Source organism: Stylophora pistillata, chromosome 3 (genome assembly GCF_964205215.1).
Source record: "Stylophora pistillata chromosome 3, jaStyPist1.2, whole genome shotgun sequence".
Lineage (NCBI taxonomy): Eukaryota > Metazoa > Cnidaria > Anthozoa > Scleractinia > Pocilloporidae > Stylophora > Stylophora pistillata.
This window is the reverse complement of record NC_142521.1, coordinates 12,754,542-12,779,765: the sequence shown is the minus strand read 5'-3', so window position 1 is coordinate 12,779,765 and position 25,224 is coordinate 12,754,542. Positions and strand designations below refer to the sequence as shown.

The following is a 25,224-nucleotide window of genomic DNA, read 5'->3' as shown; positions in this document are numbered from 1 at the left end:
GTAACAGAATTTCAACTGTTTCTTTTTCAGTTAATTCTTCTCGTAATCCTTGCTCCTTATCCTGTTCTTGCTCTTGCTTACTCAGTCGTCTTTGGAGCTTTACTTCTTGGCAATCTCTTCCTCTGAGCTGTTTCCGTAGCAGAATCTCTGTCTTCTCCTTTTTGTTTAAGAAAGGCGACGTCAGTGCAATTGGTTATAACATCGCCAAAGCGTACAAAGAAGGAAAACTAAAAGAAAAGGCAGGGCTAGTGAACATTTTGGATACAATTTCCCAAAACCTTTACAAAAAGAAGAAAGGAAAAAGATACAGCGTTACTTCAAAAGACTTCTACGAGGTCTTGTTGACGATGGGAGGGCCCCGTTTGTGTGATTTTGTTTCTCAAAACCTAGATGGTCCGCACGTACATTCTGCAATGGTTTGGAGAAATGAAATGCAATAACCTATGTGTTGGGTGGGAATAAGCAAAACATTGAAGCTATTGCTGAGCTGCGCAAAAATGCAAAGGAAATGATGTCTCTGAGCATCATATCAGTTCCGTACATAAAGGCAGAGGATGAGATTGCAATTATCCCTCGACCAGAGTACAAGTTAGACACAGACGAAGTGTGGGGATTTTGTGAAAGAAAAGGCCCGGATCATATGTGCGAGGATAGCTTCATTGTTGACGTGGGAGATGACGATGGTGCTTACCAACGGCCTCTCGACGCATTCCAAAACTGTTAAGTGGCAACTCATGAGAAGCAACTTCTTCATATTTCACAAATCAAGGGCTCATTAAAGCAACCGATCAGATTTTCGCTTCTGATCTCGGCCCAGGATAATTGAATCTTAAGTTCTGTCCTTCGAAAAAAAAAGGGAAAGTCCTTGTTTTCGTCTCGTACTGCTGTCTGAAACACCTAGAGTTCAAACTGTTTAAAAATTGTAGTTATAAATAAAGTCAACAAGCCCGTAGTGTTATGACAAACCGCTTGAGTCAGTAAACGAAACGACTTTCCAGGACTAGGGCATGCACAGTTTTGCACTTTATTTACAGTGGGAATTTACTGAGGTAGAGAAATCTATCTCGGGTGACCGAGAATTAATTAACTTTTATTACATCACTCGCAGCGCCCGTTGGCAAGGTGAAGTTAATCCTGTGTTGTGATTGGCTACCCGAGCGGGCAGGATGGGCCCATTTTTCCCTCTCGGGATTGCCCGCATTGATCCCACGCATGAGAAAACCAGAATTAGAACTACGTTCGTAATTCTTGGACAATCTCGGCAAAGGAAACGCAAAAGCGGCAGAAGATAGTCAAAACAAAGAAAACAGAAACGACTCTCCTGAGTTTGATGTGCTTCAAACACAGTTGGCTTTCTTTCCCGGCTCTCGAAGTAAACAAGTCATCCTTAATTATTAATAAAGCGAAATCTTTTTGCAATGTAATAAATTCTTTATTATCCAAGCTTGTTCGGTCCAGAGAAGAGTTAAGAAGCTGACCTTTCGAACGTTAACCCTTTCATCAAATTTCACTTCAAACAACTTTTTTCTGGTAAATGCAGCCCTTGGTGAGGAGCGGTGCTATTTGGCTAGTCTTCAAGGTTTTCCATTGCTCTCTACCATGCCCCCTGAGTCCGGCTACACGTGGTATTGACCCTGGGAAAGTCTGATTTGCGAATTATCGATAGATCTACATTCTGCGTAATCATTTTTAGAAAATGATTATGTAAAGTTAAGATTCTTCGACCTGTTCGTGATATTGAATACGAAATTGAATACGAAAATGAATAATTAAACATGAGAACTAATCAAGATAGAAAACCAGGTCACTGATAATTTTAAGATAGCAAGTAAAGGGAAACGAAGTTTTCATGGAGCTGAACAAAGGTTGACTACTTCAAAGAATGATAAAAGTCTTCTGATTTATTTGAATAAACTATGGACAATTTTTTAACTATCGTGACATGTATGGTATGTATTACAGGGATCTAAATGGAGTCTGACTCTTGAATGCTCTTCACGATTCACCCACACCACCTTGTACCAGTTGATGATGAACATAGTTTACGTAATTGAACAAGTACCTAGACGAAAAAAGGGTTCCGCGGTAGTGGTACCAGCTTTCTAACCACCAAGCATTTTGATGTAACAATCGTAGATAGCTGCTCAACTACAAATTAACTACCAAGTGTTTTATCTTAAAACTATGGCAGGGAATAAATCCGAGACTGGAACAAACCATTCTCAACCCAGTTACAATTTTCAAATCAATCCAACAAAAAGACTTCTGGGCTATTGCTTTGGGCTATTGCTTTGGGCCCAAATATGCTTACACTTGAAACAATACCGATCTACCCAAAGAACAACCTAGACGTATCTATTCTGAACTGAATAGGATACAAATAATTTATCCTTTCAAATATAAAAGTCTTTTACGTATCATGTTTAGCAGAATGAAATTATGGGGGAGCACTTTATAAGTACAACCTAATATACCTGCTCTGTGATTGAAAGGTCATTTCGCTCCCTACATTTATGCACATGGAGAAATTACTTCACTCCGTGATTATCACATGTTCTACGCTTTTGAGATAAATTTATGCACGTGAGTATGATTGGACTCTTGGTTTCAAAGAGTCGAGAACAGCATCATTTGCCGGGGATTTTGACACTGTAAGAATTTTTTTTTAATTTTTCTTAAAAAAATACTTATTATAGCAATATGTAAAAATAACTGTTGTTGAATTGCAAAGTTTTTCTGTAAAGTTTTGCTTTATCTTCATCCATAAACTTGAAAATTATCTTTTAGTGTATAAAAAGCGATTATTTTGTGCAATTTAACCCTCCATAGCATTGTCAACGACTCCTAGCTTATAGTTTTTTTCCAAAATAAACCCTCCATCTTTAGTATTGTAACGCTTAGAGTACTGAAATAGTACATGTAAGAGGACAACATGCCGTCCATTTTTTCCATTCTAACTTTTTAAAACAGTCTTATTAAGGATTAAATTGGATAGTTTGAAACTATACAAATTAATCCTTAATTGGACAGTTTTAAAAATTAAAGAATAGTTGATGGAAAAGCATACCCGACAAACCTACAACGTTTCATTGAACTGTTCCAGCGTACTGACAATCTCTGTCATGTCTGGTCTTTCACTGGGATCTGACAGTAGACATCGGCGGACGAGGTCTTGCAATACACGGTCTTTTACCAGAGCGATTTGACGTTCACGGTTTTGATAATCTGGGAAAGTCTGAATGCACATTTCACAGAGGAGAACGCCGAAACTGTAGACATCAATCTAAAAAGCAGGACAAGAGAAGACAATAAAATAAGATCACTATTTTCAAAGGTCTTTGAGTTGACCAAGCACACAACTAAAACGTAAGTTGCACAAGTACCATGTGATTATGTGATTCTTAATTGCAAAGGACCTATATTAAAAAATCTCCAAGAAATTCTGTAAGCTCATTGACTTACCTTTGCTGTCTGGTTTGCTGGTCTCTGGACTTCAGGTGCACTGTAGGCAAAACACCCTGGGCCAATTGACATGAACTGTTCCTCAAACTTAGCAGAACCATAATCGGACACTTTGCCCCGCCATTGGTCATCCTGTCGCCATAGCAACACATTACCACTGCTGACATCGCGGTGAAAAATAGGAAAAGGTTTCTTTTGGTGGAGGTAGTTCAACGCTTGAGCCACATCAAGCGAAATTACGGTGATTTCCCTGCGGGAAAGAGGTCGTTGTCTCAGTAGTTCGCGCAAATTTGATTCCATCAGCTCTGTAACAAACAATGGAATTTCCGCGTCATTAGTCGCTCCAATAAACTGCAGCAGGCAAGGGTGTCGGCATCGCGAAGCAATATCTATTTCTCTCTGGAACAAACTCTGGTTGTAAGGCGAATTGATTTCCTCATGGATTCGTTTCACGGCAACAAAACAGCCGCAGTACTTGCCCTCAAAAACTTCGCCCCAGCCTCCAACTCCAAGGCTTTTACCCGTCAACTGAATGTCATCACGAGAAATAACCCAGTCATGGGACTGTGTTCCTAATTGATTCTGAAGGTTATCAACCTGTTGTCGTAGATTCGCATTTTCTGCTTCAATTTCTTCAAATTGGTGCTGGAAATCTGTCCTTAGAGATTCTAGCTCCTCCAACTGCATCCGAACATTTGCTAGTTGCTCATCCCTTTCTCTGAGCTGTTCACCAAGCCCAGTAGCTTCCTCTATCATTTCTTCTCTCAGCCGTTGGTCCATTAAGTGCACCCTTAGTTGTGTTCGTAAGTTCTCCTCTTGTTGCTCTTTCTCAGTCAACTGCTGTCTTATCTCCCTCAGTTTTTGCTCTCCTTTTCTGAGTTGTTCACGAAAACCATTTTCTCTCATCTGTGTCTCCGCTGTCTCCTCCCTTGATCGTTGTTCCATCTCCGTAAGTTGTCGTACCAAAGTTTGTATTTGATCGTTTTTTTCTGACAATTGCTGTTCCATCTCGCTCAAGCGTCTCTGTAGGTCGAGAGTCCGCTTCTCGTTTTCTCTAAGCTGTTCGCACAACTCAGTTTCTCTCGTTTCCTTTTCTGCTAATTCTTCTCTCATCCGTTCCTCCGTCAGCTTTAGAATTGAACGTAAATTTTCCTCTTGTGCTTCCTTCTGTGTTAATCGTTGCTCTGCATCTCTCAGGTTCGTTTGCAAATTCTCAACTCGATCCTCATTCTTTCTGAACTGTTCTTCTACACTTCTTATTTGCGTCTTGAGATCTTCTTCTCGCTCCTCTGTCGCTGTCAACTGTTGTTTCATCTCCTTCAATTGCTGGTCCTTTTCTTTGAATTGTTCACACAAAACTACTTGTCTCGCGTCTTTCTCTGTTATTTCTTCCCTCAACCTTCCTTCCATTTCCCTAAACTCTTCTCGTAGAGTTTCATCTCCCTTGTCTTTCTCCTCCAATTGTTGCCCTTTTTCACTCAGCTGTCTTCGGAGGCTTACTTCTAAACAATCCTTTCCTCTGAGCTGTTTCCGTAGCAGAATTTCTGTCGTCTCCTTTTCGTTTAATTCCTCCAGCAATCTTTGCTCTTTATCCCGTTGTGTTCGAAAAGTCTCTTTTTGATGTTCCCTTACTGTCAACTGTTGCTCCATCCTCTCAACTTTTCTCTGAAAGTTTTTCACTTGCTGTTGCTTAATCATGAGCTGATTGTTCAACAAAACCACTCTAATTTCTGTCCTTATAAGTTCTTTTCTTAATCTTTGTTCAGTCTCACTTAAATCTGTTGACAAGTTTTCCACTCTTCGCTCTTCCTCTTCCTCTGCTTCGTGCAATCTAACAGCCGTAATGGAAAAGTCATCCTGGGAGATTTTAAGGTCTTCTTCAGCATTTTTCGTTTGTCCAAGTGCATTATTTTGCTGTTTCTCGCCATCTTGAAGTGCTTTGCTAGGAACAGCTTCTTGTTCCTCTTTCACAAGTTGTTCCTCCTTTACTTGTAGTTCCAAAACCTCATTGTTCTGATGTTTCGTTTCCTCATCCAAGTCTGCACCAGAACCCGTTAATCCCTGTGCCAAAGACTCACTGCTTACAGTAATGCTCTGTTCCACGAGCTGTCCATATAACGTGACTGTTTCATCCCACACGTGATCAGATTCAACTTTGCAATTGGTCATCCCTTCTTGTAACGTAGTTGACTGCATTTTCCAGTATTCTTTCCATTCTCTATATTCTTCCTCTTGTGGGTTTGATGGTGTGCAATGGTCCTGTTCGACTTCAAGCTTCCTCTCGACAGAAACTTTGTCTATACCCATTTCTAAGAATAAATCCAAATGACAAAACTAAAAGCTAAATTTTCCTTATGATAGAGTGATGAATTATTTTTCAAAAGAGCTAACCACCTATAAGCATCCTCTTTAGAAGACCAGATGAACTCCTGGGAAGCGAAGAAGTGCCACATATATTTGATTTGAAAAAAAGGAAAAAAATAAATGATGGTGTCTTTCTGCAGACCAGTGATTTTTGTCCTGACAATGCAAGCCTTCATTTATTGTCGCTGTTATAGTCGTTGATGATTAAGTATTGCACCTGTGTTTCATACATAGATAACTCTACGGTTCACCTAACATAATTAACTTTGTGTTCAGAAGACTATTGTTACTTACCTGACGAGTCATCGTCGGATTGCGAATCGAATTCCTCAGAACTCTCTTCTTCTTCAGGTGTTTCAGGCGCTTCAGGTTCAGCGTCAAACTCTCTTTCTAGCATAACAGATTCCACAGGAATAAACAAGGAAAAACCTTCTTCACAAGAAAATAACCGTCTTCCGTTCCTTCTGCCACATCCACCTATGCTGAACATTTTATCCTGGCCGAAGTTTAAAAAAATTAATTTCAGTAATTTTATCTTTACTAGAATATCACAAAAGTCACTAGAAAATCTGTGCAACTATACAAGAGACGATTTTTACCAACTTACTGGCAAAAAAAAAAACCTCACATGAAATGAAACTCCAAGAAATGAGTCGATTTCAGCGCTTTCAATGCAAGGCTGCTTTTCAGCCCTAAGCGGTGGGAAAGTGTTCACTAAAGAAATCAGGCCAAAATACTGCCAATTAAAAAGGAGACAAATACCACAATTCCAAAAACCAAGTCATCCCTGAAGTTAAAACATAACCTATCACTAGAAGACGATGAAAGCAGCTGGCACTAATCCTGTTCAAATGGCTGACCCCAAGATCTTTGCATATGGCTCAGGAGCTATTACTCTCAGAGAACATCATTTTAAGTCATACAATATTGCGACTCTTTAGTGACTCTAAAAATAAGTAGATAAAAATTTCTAGAATGCCTAATCATGCCAACGCGCATGCCATGGAACTTTCTAAATCATTCTATTAGGTCACGTAGTTATGATGTAATCCTACTAAAATAGTTCGTTGTGTTTTAAGCTTTCGGAATGCTCTAGAATACCTTGTAAATGTATGTCGCGTATTAGTAGTTAGTTGTTGTTGTTGGAAGTGACTGATTGTTCAAAAAGCTATATCAGGAGAGAGCAAAGTAACTACTGTGAGATTGCGTCAGTGGTGAGCTAAGATATAGACTATAGTGGGCTTAAGAAAGTTTTTTAAGGATAATTTCTTTACTACCTTTAAGAGCCACTCCCTAGTAAGAATATTACGCGTTGTTTGATAAAGTAGTTGAATTTGTAGAAGTATAGTGTTCTTTCTCTCGGTTAAAGCATACTGTAATGAGATTAAGAAGTTCTCATTCCCGTATAACTGAATCTTAGATATTAATACTTTTTTCTATCATTACTCTTAATCACAAACAAAACTCTTATAAGTACAGGTCTTACCATTTCTAGGCCAAGAATCTTTTGAACAATTCCATTGGAGTCTTTCTCCTCACCAATATGACGAATAGTTCCTCTGGATACATCGTCCTCGATAAATGTCACAACTCTTTGATTGACTTCAAGTTCTGGGTCAATCTTTTCTTTTTTTACACCTTTTCCTCGAAAAAACCGAGAGAACCTTGAAAGTCTTGACTTAAGGTCTGGATTATGTTCGCCAGATCTCGGGTCATTCAAACTCATCGATTTTCTCTGGCCCGGATTTCCCTAGGAACAATTTTAAGATGATGCTTAAGAAAGAGTAACACAATTTTCTCTGTCTATTAATAAATCTTGTCAGACGTTTTGTTGCTTAGCATCGCTGAGTATTTTCACGAGTTGTGCCGTATTTTAAAGAACCCGTAGGGCGAGTCAAAAACGAATAACGAGTATTAACGCGTTATTTATTATCCAACACGCCAAATTGTTATTTACGGTGCCCTGTAAGGGACATCAGATAAAAAACGCTTTTTGTAACAAGCAGTTCTTTCTTTAGCAACATCTTTTTTTGTGTACACACAACGCTGATTCATCACACTTTTGTTGTATATGTTGTTGTCCAATTTTATACTTGGTTCAAATTTTATTTTTCTTTGTTCTTGGTCATGTTAATGTATGATAATGAGTTTGAAACAAAGGAAAATAAAATTTGAACCAAGGATAAAATTGAACTACAACATATACATGGCGCTACTTTGTCCAATACATCATCATGTCCGACACCACGTTATTTGGTACCAAACAGACATTCCTGCGCAACAATATGCGAATATAATATACGCAAGAAAGCGACAAAACTAATGGAACAAATAGAAAAAACAGCTGATTACGTACTCTGTTTGAGCAAAAACAACAAATGTAAGCTTGACAATAACGATAAAGGTCGCATAAATATAACAATTGCGTTTATCCTCACTCTGATGAAAGTTCAACATGGCGTCATTGTTTTCGTTTCCCAGAGTTTGATCACGAGGCACCTTGGTTTTATTGGCAAATGTTCTTCTGTCACGATCTGTCCACATTTAACTCATTTGATTTCTGGTTTGATTCTAGTGAGACCTTCGCTAAATCACCTGATTCTTTTGCTATTTTGAGTTCGCGGAACGACCCGTTTCGAAACATACGCTCATTACACACGCCATCTTTTAGAGTGGGTCTGCCGCGAACGGTGAGTGGGTCTATTGGTGACTTTCACCCACGTGACACCACACTTGACAACGGTTGCTAACCGCCATCTTTGTGCCCCTTCAAAGGTAAACAATGATAGTAGATGGAGAAGAAGTGTGAGATATGGTGCATTGTATAGTCGTTGGTTGCGGTTCTAAAAGCGGAAAACATCAAAGAAAATTTCATTGTATACCGAAGATTGTTTCAAATCAAGGAGAAGAACACGAAGAGCTAACCAGAGAGCGAAGAACTCGTTGGATTTCTGCAGTTAGTCGAGGCGATACTAAGGAAAAGAGAGTGCTCGAGAGCGAACGCGTTTGCAGTCTACACTTTGTTTCAGGCAAAGCCACTGCTGTTTGGGACAAATACAATGTTGACTGGGTGCCAACTGTAAACCTAGGCAAGCCGAAAGATTTACAGAGAAGCAAGGAGAAAGATCTACAAAGAGAAGCAGTGGAATGTAGGGCCGAACGAGCAAAAGATCGAAGGAAACGTTCTTTGGAGCGCCAAGAAATGGAAGCGGCTAAGAAAAGAAAGGAGCTAGATAAAAGCGGATCAATTGTTCAGAAAATTGATTTTTGTATTGACGATTCATCTACTGGTAAGTTACTTTGCTCTGAGCCTTCTTGCAGTAAAGATTTTTATGATGGCGAATGTGAGACGGTCGGGGAGACAACCTTACATATGGTCGAAAACTCAACGTCCACAGAGGACTTTGAAATAGTTTGCGAAGGCTCATCAAATACCGACACACAGATTGATGAATTCAACTACATGTTTACAAGCTCTGTTTATCGAGCTCCAGACGAAGGATTTTTTGATTCTTCGGATAAAATCCGTTTTTATACTGGATTACCCTCCTATGAAGTACTTATGGTAGTGTTTGAACATGTAGCTCCCCACGTTGCACGAAAACATGGCTCTACAATCTTAAGTAGCTTCCAAGAATTTGTTATGGTTTTAATGAAGCTTCGTTTGGATATGCCATTCCAAGATTTAGCATACCGCTTTGTTGTGTCCCTTTCAAGTGTTTCAAGGATATTTACTTCCTGGATAGTTGCCATGGACTCCAGACTTTCTTGTTTTATTTATTGGCCTAATAGAGACCAGTTATGGAAAACCATGCCAACGTGTTTTCAGTACACATTCGGACAAAAAGTGACTGTGATAATAGACTGCTTTGAAGTTTTTATTGAAAAGCCATCGAATCTACTGGCTCGAGCTCAAACATTCAGCTCATACAAGCACCACAATACCATCAAGGTACTCATAGGTATAACACCCCAAGGAACAATATCATTTGTTTCTCAAGCTTGGGGTGGACGAACATCAGATAAGTTCATTGCAGAGAACTGTGGTATTTTAGACAAGCTAGTTCCTGGAGACACAGTAATAGCAGATGGAGGTTTCATGATTTCTGAAAGCGTGGGATTAAAAAGTGGGAAGCTTGTCATTCCTGCTTTTACAAAAGGAAAGGCCCAACTAGATCCAGTTGATGTAGAAAGATCAAGAGGAATAGCTAGTGTCAGGATTCACGTTGAGAGAGTGATAGGGTTGCTGCGACGAAAGTATACCATATTGGAAGGTACACTACCTACAAAATTTTTAAGTAGCACACAGAGCCAGGAACCTCTAATTGACTGTATATTAAGAGTTTGTTCAGCCCTTGTCAATTGTTGCCCATGTATAGTACCATTAGATTGACTTGACAATGAAAGCAATGATTGGAGGACAAGATACTCATATATTCATTTTTTTAATACAAATCCTTGTTTGCTAATGTTATGATTAAATTACTGTCAAATAAAAATAAATGTGTGTGTTTTAATGAATTGACTGAACAAATGTCTTAAACATGTATTTGTAATATATAAGATTTACTAATTGTTCCGAAACTAAAGGGGGAAGTGACAATAAGTACATTTATTGCAAAGAAGCTACGGCATATTTATGTTTTCACCTAATTAGTACAAGTACTGTACCTAGATATACATGTGGACATTACTATCAAAACTCTATATTGACTGAACATGTGTTTAACAATAATTTGTACACTTGTGTCAAATGCAACGTAGAATTACAATATGTGACAATTGTTTTCCTACTATTCTGTATGGCAACCAAACATCAGAAAAAAATCACAAGACATTCTTGCCTTTGCAGTAAATGGCACAATGTTATAAATTAGCTATTGTTATTAGCTCTGTTACTAAATAAATGGAAACATGCTTATCCTGCCACTTTTGAAACAAGCTAACAAATGGGAGCGCATTCTTGGAACATCAAAAGTAACATGGCTGGGGTTTGTAGCAAAAGCTAGACATGTTGCAAAGGCAACAGAAAACACACCACAATCACTGCCATTATTTTGTTGCTGCACAGGTAAAGAATTAAGACTGATCAAATTCCCACCTAGTAGGTCATTTGTCTGTTCCTCAATCTCTTGGCAAATGGCATGATGAAATAAGCTATCATAGAGGTTAACTATGCCAGGGGTACATCCTATTGAGCTTACACAAACCCAGTGATCACTTCCAGTGTGTAAGATTTGAATAAATTCACCAGACTCTACATCGAAGTTTCTAACTCTACCCAAAATTGGGCGCTGAAAACCCCCAATTGATTGATTTTCTTGTTTTATGAGGACATGAGCATGCTGAATAATGTCCCCAGTAAGCCATCCAGTAGGATCTTTGATAATGTTATAGTCTGAGCTGTCTAACCTCTTAAGAGCACTGAATTTGTTGATAGAGCCAGTTGACACTTTCGTAATCTCAATATCACTGTCATCATCATCATTATCGTCTGATAAGTTTGAAGCAACAGGTGACTCAGGTAATGAAGAAGCAGAAGTGGTAGTAGTGGTTTTCTTTCCACTGCAATCAGGACACAACCAGGTTGTTTTGGAATTGTTAGGCAGTCTTTTCAATCCCAAGCACCACAAATGAAAAAAATGCCCATTTTTACAGGTAGTGTTGTGGCACTCAACCAGCCTATCTATAGTGGATGCCTTGCCATTACAAACACAAATAGTATTAAACAACAACAAACATATGCAACATATGTATGAACTGCGGTTATGAGACGTATGTGTGAACGATCCTTCGCAGTAAAGCACTATTTGAGCAATAGTGAAAATCAGACCTGAAAAAAATTTCAGGCCTGTACGGGATTCGAACCACTGACCTCTGCGATACTAGTGCAGCGCTCTACCAATTGAGCTAACAAGCCAACTGGGAGCACGCCATCAAATTAATTCGACATAAACCCGTAGATGATAAATCAAACAACAACAAACACATGCAACATATGTATGAACTGCGGTTATGAGACGTATGTGTGAACGATCCTTCGCAGTAAAGCACTATTTGAGCAATAGTGAAAATCAGACCTGAAAAAAATTTCAGGCCTGTACGGGATTCGAACCACTGACCTCTGCGATACTAGTGCAGCGCTCTACCAATTGAGCTAACAAGCCAACTGGGAGCAGGCCATCAAATTAATTCGACATAAACCCGTAGATGATAAATCAAACAACAACAAACATATGCAACATATGTATGAACTGCGGTTATGAGACGTATGTGTGAACGATCCTTCGCAGTAAAGCACTATTTGAGCAATAGTGAAAATCAGACCTGAAAAAAAAAAAAAAATTTCAGACCTGTACGGGATTCGAACCACTGACCTCTGCGATACTAGTGCAGCGCTCTACCAATTGAGCTAACAAGCCAACTGGGAGCAGGCCATCAAATTAATTCGTCATAAACCCGTAGATGATAAATCAAACAACAACAAACATATGCAACATATGTATGAACTGCGGTTATGAGACGTATGTGTGAACGATCCTTCGCAGTAAAGCACTATTTGAGCAATAGTGAAAATCAGACCTGAAAAAAATTTCAGGCCTGTACGGGATTCGAACCACTGACCTCTGCGATACTAGTGCAGCGCTCTACCAATTGAGCTAACAAGCCAACTGGGAGCACGCCATCAAATTAATTCGACATAAACCCGTAGATGATAAATCAAACAACAACAAACATATGCAACATATGTATGAACTGCGGTTATGAGACGTATGTGTGAACGATCCTTCGCAGTAAAGCACTATTTGAGCAATAGTGAAAATCAGACCTGAAAAAAAAAAAAAAATTTCAGGCCTGTACGGGATTCGAACCACTGACCTCTGCGATACTAGTGCAGCGCTCTACCAATTGAGCTAACAAGCCAACTGGGAGCAGGCCATCAAATTAATTCGTCATAAACCCGTAGATGATAAATCAAACAACAACAAACATATGCAACATATGTATGAACTGCGGTTATGAGACGTATGTGTGAACGATCCTTCGCAGTAAAGCACTATTTGAGCAATAGTGAAAATCAGACCTGAAAAAAATTTCAGGCCTGTACGGGATTCGAACCACTGACCTCTGCGATACTAGTGCAGCGCTCTACCAATTGAGCTAACAAGCCAACTGGGGGCAGGCCATCGAATTAATTTGATGGCCTGCTCCCAGTTGGCTTGTTAGCTCAATTGGTAGAGCGCTGCACTAGTATCGCAGAGGTCAGTGGTTCGAATCCCGTACAGGCCTGAAATTTTTTTCAGGTCTGATTTTCACTATTGCTCAAATAGTGCTTTACTGCGAAGGATCGTTCACACATACGTCTCATAACCGCAGTTCATACATATGTTGCATATGTTTGTTGTTGTTTGATTTATCATCTACGGGTTTATGTCGAATTAATTTGATGGCGTGCTCCCAGTTGGCTTGTTAGCTCAATTGGTAGAGCGCTGCACTAGTATCGCAGAGGTCAGTGGTTCGAATCCCGTACAGGCCTGAAATTTTTTTCAGGTCTGATTTTCACTATTGCTCAAATAGTGCTTTACTGCGAAGGATCGTTCACACATACGACAAATAGTATTATATTTCATTGCAGCTTGATGGATTGTAGATTGCACTTTTTGGTTTGAGGCTTTCTTTCCTTTCTGATACTGTGAAAGCTTACAGCAATGAGGACAGTACCATTTCTTAGGTATCGACACATTATCTAAAGCCAAACATGTTTTATGGAATTTTCCATAAGGACAATCAACATTACTGCAGGGTATTACTCCATCACTATGGCTCCCTCGACAAAAGCAAATCGCATTCTCGTCAGGCACTCTGTCAGGCTGATCACACCTTCTAGTGTACCACCTTCCAAGCATCTCTGGAAGGATACAAATTCTCCAGAAAACTTCAAGCTTTGACAACACATTCTTTGAGTGTTCTGTGTCAGGGTTTATTCGGTCACAAACAATTTGAGAATTTCCTTGTGAATCTCTTGAAAAGACAACAAAGTCACAAAATTTTCTCTCAGGTAAGGTAAATAACTGCTGCTGTACTTGATAGTAATAATTATGGGTTCTTCTAAGCTTCAATTTTCCATTCACATCCTCAAGACAGGATGTTGATTTGTGACTATACTCCTCAAAGTTGCCATCCTTGATTGAAATAGGGCATTTCACTTCCACACAACCCAACCCACAGCAATCACAAGAGACTAAAAAATCTGGTGTTGCATGAATGTAAGGATACTCCTTGTTTATAAACAGTCCACATCTCTTGAGTTCAAAGTTTATATGTTGCTGTTTCATGACCTGTTCATAAGCTCTAATGGCAGATTCCTCATACTTACAACCATATTTAACTGCTTTGATGTTAAGTTTGAACAAGTGAGGATAGCATACTGATTGTATGAGTGATTGTGAAGGCTGCGCAATATTAGTATGGTAGGCAGCACCACAGACAGAGGCTCCAATTCTACCAGCACGATGTCTGAAGAACCCTGAACCCTTTGCTTGGGTCTTGGTATCTTGTTCAACAATTTCAATTTCTTCCTCAGAAATGTTAATTTCGACCTCTAAACACTTGTTCAACAGCTCTGTATACTTAAGATCTAAATTACGTGGCTCGTAAAGATCAGTTACAACTGGTACATTGCGGCTCTTTGATACAAATTGATCAGCATATGGGTCAATTAAAGTTAACACTGCAGCTTTTGTTTCGCACTTATTGAGCCTTTCATAAAAATTTAAAACCTCTTGTGCTGAAACAATTGTGCTCGAAGTGATCTTTGGTTTAACAGTCTTGTTTTGATCGAAGCGTGTATCTTTGCCATCAAAAGAATCGATCTTACTGTCTAGTTCTTCTTTCAGCTTTTTAGCTGAAGTAAAATTGATTTCCTTTGCTCTAGCATAGGCCACTTTGTCGACGTACGTTGGAAGGAGCCACGTGCACTTAACTTGCGTACAAGCTAGCTTCCCATTAATTCGCGTCCAGCATTCTAGGTAAATAAGGACACTGGCGACGTGAGAGCACGATTCAGCCAAACCTGCCTTACATCCTAAACAATGCGCAGAAAAAACTCTTCCATTTGTCCCATGTATAATCCAAATAGTTACAAGAGAGTCATTCATTCGTTGTGAATGGCGAACCTTTGCAACAACAACATGCTTTTCCAAAACCAGGTAACCTTTGACTGAAGCAACAAACCCGGATACCACTTGATTGTAAGCTTCTAGACTCTTGTAATTTTTAAACTGTTCGGTCGTGTAATAACTTGTCTCTAAAACCAAGAAACTAAACAAGTCCGACTGTTCAACCGGAGGTAAATTCTCTGCATCGAGCTCTTCTTCGGGGATCGTGACCGGATCAATGCCTATTTTCGCTATCTTTTCGATATATCGTTGCTTTACATCATCCTTAAGAGACACAGCATACTTGGATAGAACTGGTACCGACATTTAAGATAATTTAGAAGCTATTTTTAACACACGAATAAAGAATTACTATAGAACTGGACTTGCTTAGCATATACTTCACACCTCAGAGGGGCACAATAATGGCGGTCACAAATTTGCATGATTTTCGTGACGTCACGTGCAAGTCACCAATATGCTTGAGCGTTGAAAAGATGACACCATTTGTTAACATAATCGACATATCTGCCATCTTCGGCATCGTGGAAAGAAGGGTGCGCCCTTATTAGGTGTCTGCGGTATTTCCCATTGCACGTGACTGGGCTTTGAGGAGAAATACGAGGGTGAACCTATATAGTCGGTTATCCGACTAATGAAAACATTAGCTGGTCGTCTACCTTCGTTCTATTCATCTAATAAACTTGGATTTATATTTACCAGCCATTCCGACTCTTCGTCTCCAGAAATATGATTCAAATTGTCCGCCAATTTTTTTTTTCTTAACCTAAAACCAATTCTTCGCTTGCGCGTTACGAGAAAACCTGTCTAACCGGTTCTCTGGAGTACAAATACCGCATGGTATATCTGTACTCGTCTATGGCGTTATTTGTACTCTACGGAGTGCAGTTGGATGAAGAGCTGTTTTTTTCATTAAATTCTCTCGTTCTGGTTGAAATACTTTTGCAGAAAAGAAAAAGAGTGAAAGGAGTCTACTCAGCATGCTTCTAAATACTATACGGCCACGTGTAAGGTCAAACTTACCTTTGGTTGAAACATGTAGCAAACAGATTGTAGATAGAGGTGATGAATTTCTCACGTACTGATAGACGTTTTCCTGATAAAAAAAATCAGAAAAGCATATGAGATACTTACTTATCATACGTTTTTACTCAGGCACAACTGGGCCAATTTATAGCGCTTCATATGTAGTACTAAAGAATATTGGGTTTTAATTTTTTAATATTGCACGTAGGTAAATTACAAAATTCGATAAGGCTTGTGTTAAGTATAGGAAATCGAGCCTCAATTAAATTAATAGGCTGGTGTTACAGCAAAGGGTCTGTTTTCCTGGTGTTCGATAGCAGTAGCTGGTGTAGTTCTTAAAACGACTGGTGTTGCTGCGTGACGTTTTGACCATCTGGGCAGAATTTATCATTGTTGTTTTATCAGTGGACTGATATCCATTCGCACTAACCCTTCCGGGTCTAGTCACACCTGGTAAAGTCGTTAAAACAAAACAAAACAAAACAAATAAAACATATCAGTTTGGCTGATGAAAACTGACTAATTTGTCATCAGTTTTTCCGAAATGCTTGTAAAACTGACGTGGTGCAGCTCAATTGTGGTTAGTAAGCTGCGATTAGATCCGTCGATAAAGTTAGATCGTTTAGCTCGGTTCGTTGGTTTTGTTAATGCTGTTGTTTTCTTTGGGTCCGAGACACATGCTGAGTAAGTTCTTTTCAAACTTTTCAGTCCCTGAACATGTCCAAAAGCTCCACCGATTACCTGCATATTCTATGGTATGGAGTAAATTCAGCACTCAATGTTTCTAAAACTCCTCATGTGGCTTACCGCACTGATCGTGAAATTGTGAAGTGAACTGTGACAAATTCAATTGAACAGAAACATTGATCGTAATCGAAAGTAATCCACCGAAGGTGAGGTCCCTAGTGGTTTAGCCATGCCTCATACTTTCTGTAAACAAATTTGTTTATTTGACGAGTTTGTCGCAATTTTTTTTTCTTAATTTCCCTCTCTACGTTATTACCATTTACGCAGGTTATGAACTCTTTTTGCAAGCTGATAGTGCGAAGTCTCATTACGGTGTTGTGCACCTTGTTTTGTTTGGTATACTGGCCGTGTATCCACGTGTTTGTTTTTAACATGGCAAAGCGAAATCAAAAGGGATGTGACTGCTATTGTATACGAAGTCTGACCAGCGTCTACGCTTGTTTTGGACAAGGCCGTGGAAACTCGAAACTCGAAACCGCCGAAACTAGACTGCATCTGTAGCCAATATCAGCTCAAAAGGTGATAACTACAAAGTGAATGGTTCTACTAGCCCGCCAAGAGCTCAATAATTTATTTAGAGACTTGCTATTTTCCGAGGTAAGATGGACTTTGGAAACAATCTGACAGCCATTTAGCCATTTCTTCCATTATAATTATTTCATTTTCTGTGTAATATTTTGTAGTGACAATCAAAAGAGAGGAATGAACAGGCTTGACTTACAGTTAGGCCAATTTAAAGGATTTATTCAAAAAGCTTATCCCTCAGTCTCCCTATCTGTTCCATGGCGATATCCCTTACGCCTGGTGTGACGAGCTGTCGACTGTCACTCGTAGGCTTCGTAGCCTGAGGTTTGGCGGGTAGTCATTTAATGAAAATAAAGCCAGCAGAGTTACAAGTGAATAAACCAACTTTCAAATAGCAAAATAAGAAAAAGGGGTTCAAACACACTCGCCCCAACAATTCTACCGTTTACCTAACTTGCTGAGATGAACTTTCACAAAAAGCGTGACGGTCGACGAGTCATGTAGCTACAAGATGGCCGGATTTTAATCTGATCAACGTTGGTAAACAAACTTGCATTCCGCAGATGCCGGAGCTAAACTGAAGGGTTCATATCCTAATAAAGAGTTAAAGGGACGATTGTAGCTGAATGATATGAGAGTTGTTTGAATTTAAGGATTCATGTCGACTTTCATTGGCACTTAAACACAAAAAGGCGAATGAACTTACGTCCATCAAAGTGTGATGCTTCGATGTCTCCGACGGGATGATCGATTCCAGCTGTTAAGCATTAGATATCTGTAAGAACGAAATGCTCGTTATCGTCTTGTTCAGCGATTCGAAACACGTTTCACGTCTGTATCTTGGATAACTACGAGTTTTCGATTCGAGGATAAACAGGAAGTGGCATGACCGAGAACGAAGACGAAAGGTGTCATTGACGGGTAAAATTTATTCAGAAATTGTGCATGCGCACTTAAAGGGATTGTGAAATGCCAGGTGGTTGGGAATGAACTGGCATAAGTAATTCGAACTCAGCCTAAACATTCGCAATGATGAGCCTAGTTTTTTCATTAAAGCCAATTCCTAATAGCAGGCCTTTCAATTTATTGTTATGAGAATACATCTCTGTTCTGAAGTGCATTATCACGGGCAATCAGTATGACAATTGGGTTGGTGTCTGTTTTCAACCGGACATCACCACAAGTAGCCCACGCTCACTACTAGAAAAGCGGAAGTGACTCTTACCGTGTTGCGCAACTTTGTATATTTAGAAAGGTTTGTATGGGATGTTATCGGTTTGCCTTAAAAGAGAGGAAGAAATGTCTTGTTTTGAAATAAAATGGACTTACCTTATTGCCTTGTTGTTTTCTTTGTTGATTCCTAGCGTCTGAGGCCATTTCGAAGCGTTTTCGGCGAGTTAGCGCTATGTTGGTGTTCAAGAAGTCAAGTGCCTAACCTTGGCAGGGACACACCACAGTAACGCTTCCCAATGCTCGTTTATGGAAATCGTGAGACACATCCGGCAGTTATAAGCAAACTTTGAATGAGTTACCGAATTTGTCAAATCGTTGCACAAGGCAAGGGGCATTTACAAGTAAAGGGACGATCCCAATCAAAAATATTTGGTGGCAATTTAGCAAAGAAAACAAGTCCTGCGTCACTGAGTATCTGCTATATTTATTCAAATAACGAGCAGGTGACCTTATGTCATTAGTATGGCGGTCTCAAATCTGATAAATGATCACTCTACGGCTCCTCTGCTTGTATCGCACCGGAAATTTTTGCCCAGTGGGAGGAAGACACTTTTTATTTCAGTGCAGATCTATATGGAAAATTTCCGTGCGAAGATCCCTTTTCGAGAAACCTCAGGCTCCGTCTAAATGCCTCATTGAACTTAGCAGGCCAGGGCGGGTTACATTCGAGAAACGTCGAAGTGATGAATAATTTTCATTCATTCACAACATTGAAGTGAATTCATTTTTATTTTGGGTAAATTTGCATTTTAGAGTCCGTATTCAAATGTATACTTTTCGATAAAAATATATGAAAACATTACGAGCGATTTTTGTATGGAGTAAGAAGAGGACGATGTTCGATTTGCATTTTACTTACGAAACTCACGCATTCAATGCTTGCATTTGCAGACTATGTCACAGCTACACGTAGGCAACCATATGATCCCCCAAAAATCCTCTGCCTACCCCTCCCCCCTCGCGATCAATAATGACTATTCCCTTAGAGGGAACCGTTTATATAAAAGGTAATAAAGATACTATAACGCCGCACGTACCACACATAAAGCTTTGTTCGGATACAAATCACGATACAATTTCACTGCCGCTTCAGCATTGGAACGTCCATGGACTACAATAAATCTATTCGTATATTTTGTTTTTCTTAGAAAGCTTTCTAGTTAACTCTTTTGAAATATCGGTAATCTCTCAGTAGAGGTGTTTCATGTAATCCTTAGCGGGTCATGCCATAACCACCCATCCAACCAAACGGATAAAATCCTTGTATCGCCAAATTTTATAATTCGTAGAGACTGCCATGAATAACTCGATTGAAAGGCCCTTTTCCAGTTTATAGCCATTGTGTGAGAAATGGCAGTCTAGGTCAAGAGCGCTCAGTGGCAAATATTGTGGGACTTCCTCTTTAATTTTTACAAAACATACTGAACTACATTAGTCAATGATACTGATGCTTTTAAAATGCTTCAATGGTTTCTAACTTTTCCGGGTATCGGCCATGCAAACGTTCACGTTGTCTGCCATGTTGTGTTGTCTGTTTATTGGATATATACACTGTAGAAGTAAGCTAACAGCTATAATCTAAACTAAAAGGTTTTTAAGTAAATCTCTCAGGATCGCTAGATGTTTTTTAGGTGTGAAGCCGGCTATGTGCAAGTTCGCCTCATGTCTATCTTTTCAAAACACTGACTGATAAAAACAATTCACGCACGAAATAAGGGTAGACCTACTGAAATTAGTGTAACTTTCTGTGGCGTGGTTCATTAACGACATACTCTATCCCTTGTCTCTCCTCGGGATCTCCTGGCAGGCATTTGTGTATCAACTCTTGAAGTAAGATGTTTTTCACCCTAGCAACTCATGTTGTCCTTGCCTTTCAGGATCAGGTAGTTCCCCGATGCACATCTAGCACAGGAGAACACCAAAACTGAAGATGTCCACCTAGTAGAAGCAAGAGCATCCTTGAATCAATGGTATTAAACATCAGAATCTTAGTTTAATGCCACGGTTTCGTCTCTTGACAAAAGATAACACTATGAAGTTATTATGATTTTTGACTCTAAAAGAAATACCCTCGCAAATAGGGACCTTACGCAAACCACGACGGCGACGGCAATGGGAACGTGAAAAAACAAAAGATCTAATTGGAAGAACAATAGCCCAGCATGTGCGTTTTAAAACTTTGTTCATTTCTTAGCTGCCCTTTGCAAAACAACAACGTGAAATCACCAAAATTTGCGTCGTCTGCGAACCGAAACCGCGACGGCAAATTATTTTAATTTCCATTTGGCCCTCAACGCTACTTTCATGCATTATGTTGAGGTTGAGGTCTGGCGCCCTATGAGACGGTAAACACATGCCGTCCTTTTCGAAATTCTAACTAGAAGTAGAAATTAATTTTTTAATCGACGTCTTCAGTGGCGTTGCCATCCTGACTGCGTAAGGTCCCTAATGTCTCAGCAAGGACGAGCTTGGAGGTGGGATCTTTTCGTTATGACTATTCAAGAATATGTGATATCATCATTCGGATGATGGTAGTCCTTTTCCAAGGCAAACATCATCAAAAATCTGAGCAGAAGTCATCATCAGAGAAAAGCTGTTTATAAGACTATAATGATGTTTTTCAGGCCACTATCGGTGAAGTGCCGCTCGTTTTTGTGACCGGCTACCTTTCACCCGTTGCTGCAGTGAAGCGGAACTCTTCATTGACCGCCACTGATGTAAAAGAGGTCAACGTTTGTTAGGTGCCAATTTTGACGTACTTCATCTTGTCTGGCAGACCTAAGTTCTGACCAACGAATAAAGGGGGTAAGTTTCGAGAGAAACTGTAGAGCTGCGTCGGCGGTAGGGTATAACAAGGTGATTTGGTTTCATCAACTGAGTTGACAATGTAACTTGGCCACCACTAAGAATGTCTAAAGCTGACATTTCGAGCGTTAGCCCCTAGTCACCTCTGAGATTGTAATTACGCAAGTATAATTGTTCATCGATAGAGATGGAAGGGACGAGGAGAGGTTTTATAAAAGGATCAAATTTCGAAATTTTTGAAAAAAAAAACATACCAAAAAGTTTGAAATAATTCGCCAAATGTAGTCATAACGTAAAGATTAAGACAAGTCGATTCGAAAGCTTATTAATATTAAATGAATCTGTTATTAAGTAGTTTCGTTTCATTATGTAAACTTTACAATGTAAACTCACTTCCCTTTCAAATTCATAAGTAGCTTGGTCAAATGAATGTTTCCTTTTCATTCTACTTCCTTCTTCGTGTCATGTACCTTTCAAGTGAACTTTCTAGAAATCTAAAATCATTTGAAAACCTACTTTAATAGGCATGTTTTCTTTAGTCGACTAACCTTTTTCCGATAACTGCTCCTTAAGTTCTTCTCTTTCTGCAGTTAAGCTCTGTTTTCAATTTTTGACGCTCCTCATCTTGTGTGGCAGATCTAAGTTCTGACCAGTAAATAATTAACAACTATTCACCGAAGTGGAGGTGGTTAGTGATGGATATTTACCGAGCCGCGAAGCGGCGAGGTAAATATCCATCGCTAACCACCGACACTGAGGTGAAAAGTTGTTTTAGTATATACTAAAACAGTGAGATAATATACACCACCAAAAATTGATTTTAATTCATACGATTCCAACATTTCAACATTTTCCCGCGCGTAACGATCCAACGCGGCTCGGATCGCGGTAAGTGATTTTTTGTTGTGAAGACTGCCGCCTCGTTTTTTCGCTGACAGATAAAATTTCTGAAGACATTTTGTTTAGCTGTGGTGGCGACATTTCTTCAAATGGTGTTGCAAACTCTTTCTGTATTTGAAAGCATTCTGTAAAAAAATACCATTCAACTTTGATCTTGAAGTAAACAAGTGAGGTTACGCAAGATTAATTTGCATTTGTAAACAAAACCTTTTTCATTGGTTTTTATCGATAAACTCCCGGTTACCATTACCTTTAAACACAGCCAAACCAAATTTAGTCGCTTTCTCTGTGTTTTCAGGGACTGCTTCGTTGTTATTTGAGTGATTTCTTCGCTTGTCACGGATGCAAACCGGCACGCCACTTTTTCTCGAGTTGCTCGGAGGTAAATAGCAAAGGATCTTCGGAGTTTGACTAGCCAATCAGAGCGCGCCTTCAACGCTAGCCACTGTTTTAGTATATACTAATTTACAACTATTCACTGAAGTGGAGGTGGTTAGTGGTGGATATTTACCGAGCCGCGAAGCAGCGAGGTAAATATCCACCGCTAACTATGCACCGACACTGAGGTGAATAGTTGTTTTAGTATATACTAAAATAGTGAGATAATATACACCACCAAAAATCAATTTGAGTGATTTCTTCCCTTGTCATGGATGCAAACCGGGACGCCATTTTTTCCCGAGTTGCTCGGAGGTAAATAGCAAAGGATATTCGGAGTTTGACTAGCCAATCAGAGCGCGCCTTCGATGCTATCCACTGTTTTAGTATATACTAAAGAGGGTTAGTTTTTAAAAAACCTGCAGTGCTACGTCGGTGGGGGTGGAGGGTGGTTGGGAAGGGGGGTGGTATAACAAAATAGTTTGGTTTTATCAACTGAGTTCAGTTGATGATGTAAGTTGGCCACCGTTAGAGTTTCCAAGAGTTTCTTTCAGTTGTTCTGCAGACCTAAGTTCTGACCGTCTTCTTCTGGGTACTCTCCTTCCGTCAGCATCTGAGGTGACACCACCATGCGTGGGATTATTCAGTGATGCGGAGGGAGGAGGGAGGAGGGAGGAGGGAGGAGAGGTCCTTTCAAAGGATATTTTTGATTTAAAAGTACACTGAAATTTTAAGATATAAAAAAATTTACCAAAGTGGAGGTAAACATCCACTTTCTCCGACCTTGGAGGTTACAACTGTTTCAGTATATTCAGACACAGAACGATATGTAGTCAGGCGTAAGATCGAAAATCAAATTGCAGCTATTTCTGGAAAGCCAGTCAGAGAGTGTTCTTTTATTCCATTTAATCATACACATAGTATCTAATTGAACTAATGTCTTTGATAGCTGATCGTACATATCTTTTGTAGAGGGTGTTCTTGGTCCCTAAAGCTCGGCCTCTAGGTGAGCGTCCCTCCGATCTCTTCCCTGAAAGCAAACATATACTAAAGTCTTGTTTTCTCTGATAACAGGGTTATTGTGTTTTATTTTTAGTTTTAGATTAATCTGTATCGCTTACATCGTGTCGCGTGGTGACAGGCTTAAAATAAAAGCATTACTGACCAACAGTATTAAACAATGCACTAGAGAGGGATGGCAGATGTTTTCGCAAAATATAGGAGCTGTATAGTTTTTAACGGATGAACGGATGAAGCTGATTTTTGCAACAACTATTTTTACGAGCCCTCCTACCGTAAAATGAGAAACATGGCGAGTTTTCAGCTCGTTCTCCGAGCATGTCGAAAAGAAGAGTTCCCCCGCTAGGAATTCAAAGCATCGGGCAGGGGCGCAATGCAAGGGGTTTGCCAAGGTATGTTTGTATTTGGGTTTGTATGCCAAGTAATTTGCCAAGTGGGAAACTCAGATGTTCTTGTTTGTTCCATGCTCGTCGCAAAGCAGATTACAACTTCTCTTCCTCTACCCAGCTCCTAAATTTAGTTTCCTGAAATTCTTTAACTTAATGCTTTTGTGAACGCTATATAAGATTGGCAAGAGTCCAGTGTTGACTGATTTAAGTCAGTACAAACCTTCAATACAACTAGACAAAATAATTTGCATAAAATCGTGCCCAATTGTTCGGTAAGCTACGACTATTGAATCCACCTTTGAAGGCGTTTCTAAATTTTTCTCAGAGATTTTACACATCAAGTCTCTAGAAAAACTGAAGTCGATTGGAGAAACCGCTAATTAGAGATGAATGCATTTTAACCCGCCAGATGATCTGCAGGATTTCGCCCGTTACAAGTTATCGCCATATTGAAATGAAAACCAAGTCATTAACTGGGTTACGACTAAGTGCTTTTGGGTAAACACACATGGGAAAAAAATGCACAATCAACTTAAATTAAATAAACCTGGTCTTGCATATAATATCCAAGCTAAAAACTTTACGACAGGGATTACAACTTAGACGTAACATGGTTCCAAGCGAAAAATGTATCGAAATGTACGTTTCGTGATGCAGCAAGCATCTCTTTGTTATTTTCATTGAAGCTGTAACCTTTATGCTAGCTGACAATCATGTACTGTATCCGTTTACGCTTGTCTGTTGTTTATTTTCGGTAAATGGCGAGATCATTACTGGTTCATCTTTCTGTCAGATTTTTCAAATGAAGAAACATTTCTTATTTGTTACTTCTTCTCTTGACGGAGCGTGAATAAGAGCGTATGATTTTGGTTGGAGTCATTGTTCTTAATGATGGACTGATTCTATTTAATTCTACTTCCTAGTTTGACCCTGGAGTCGTCACGTATCAATTCCATCAACAGAAAAACAAGTTCATATAGAAACTTTCAACTGCTACTTGGTTCTAGGTCAGTAGAACCAAGCAAAGCAATTCAGAGCAGATTATTGCTTGGAACTCTGTTGTCCTGCACTGATGGACAGCAATTGGCACTGAACCACGAACTGACTTTATCAGTACAAACGACTTACCTGTTCTGTCTGTCCTCCGGAGCGTCGTCGTCGGTTAAATACCCGTAATCGTTCCTTAAGAGAAATAA

General features: G+C 39.5%; 3 protein-coding genes across 6 annotated transcripts; 1 reads left to right on the top strand and 2 right to left on the bottom strand.

Moving 5' to 3' along the window:
- Positions 1-113: 113 nt before the first annotated feature.
- Positions 114-19,098, bottom strand: LOC111335219 (uncharacterized). Of its 4 annotated transcripts, XM_088755497.1 has the most exons (9): positions 18,633-19,098; positions 18,010-18,078; positions 17,500-17,622; positions 16,029-16,101; positions 7,313-7,576; positions 6,121-6,322; positions 3,463-5,771; positions 3,084-3,283; positions 114-227 (listed from the first exon to the last, which is right to left on the bottom strand). In XM_088755497.1, exons 4-9 carry the CDS (start codon positions 16,041-16,043, stop codon positions 194-196), a joined length of 3,024 nt encoding a protein of 1,007 aa, XP_088611623.1. In that variant the 5' UTR covers positions 16,044-16,101; positions 17,500-17,622; positions 18,010-18,078; positions 18,633-19,098; the 3' UTR covers positions 114-193. The 4 variants fall into 4 exon arrangements, with proteins under 4 accessions (XP_088611623.1, XP_088611622.1, XP_088611624.1 ...); XM_088755496.1 differs by lacking the exon at positions 17,500-17,622 and having other exon boundaries at positions 18,633-19,097; XM_088755498.1 differs by lacking the exons at positions 17,500-17,622; positions 18,633-19,098 and having other exon boundaries at positions 18,010-18,568.
- LOC111341952 (uncharacterized) lies at positions 8,611-10,347 on the top strand. Its single transcript, XM_088755539.1, has one exon. It carries the CDS (start codon positions 8,639-8,641, stop codon positions 10,217-10,219), a length of 1,581 nt encoding a protein of 526 aa, XP_088611665.1. The 5' UTR covers positions 8,611-8,638; the 3' UTR covers positions 10,220-10,347.
- LOC111340026 (uncharacterized) lies at positions 10,255-15,528 on the bottom strand. Its single transcript, XM_088755387.1, is given in 3 exon segments — positions 10,255-11,547; positions 13,423-15,328; positions 15,459-15,528. Coding segments are annotated over 3 exon segments (2,799 nt in total). The 3' UTR covers positions 10,255-10,724.
- Positions 19,099-25,224: the final 6,126 nt, after the last annotated feature.

What these genes read in the sequence shown, in the direction of transcription:
- LOC111341952 (XM_088755539.1), top strand. Translation starts at nt 8,639, where the DNA reads ATGGTGCATTGTATAGTCGTTGGTTGCGGTTCTAAAAGCGGAAAACAT.
- LOC111335219 (XM_088755497.1), bottom strand. An exon ending in ATCCGACGATGACTCGTCAG is followed by an intron (nt 5,772 to 6,120) that starts GTAAGTAACAAT and finishes ATTTATTCTTAG; the next exon opens with AAATGGGTATAGACAAAGTT. An exon ending in CAGCAAACCAGACAGCAAAG is followed by an intron (nt 3,284 to 3,462) that starts GTAAGTCAATGA and finishes CCTGCTTTTTAG; the next exon opens with ATTGATGTCTACAGTTTCGG.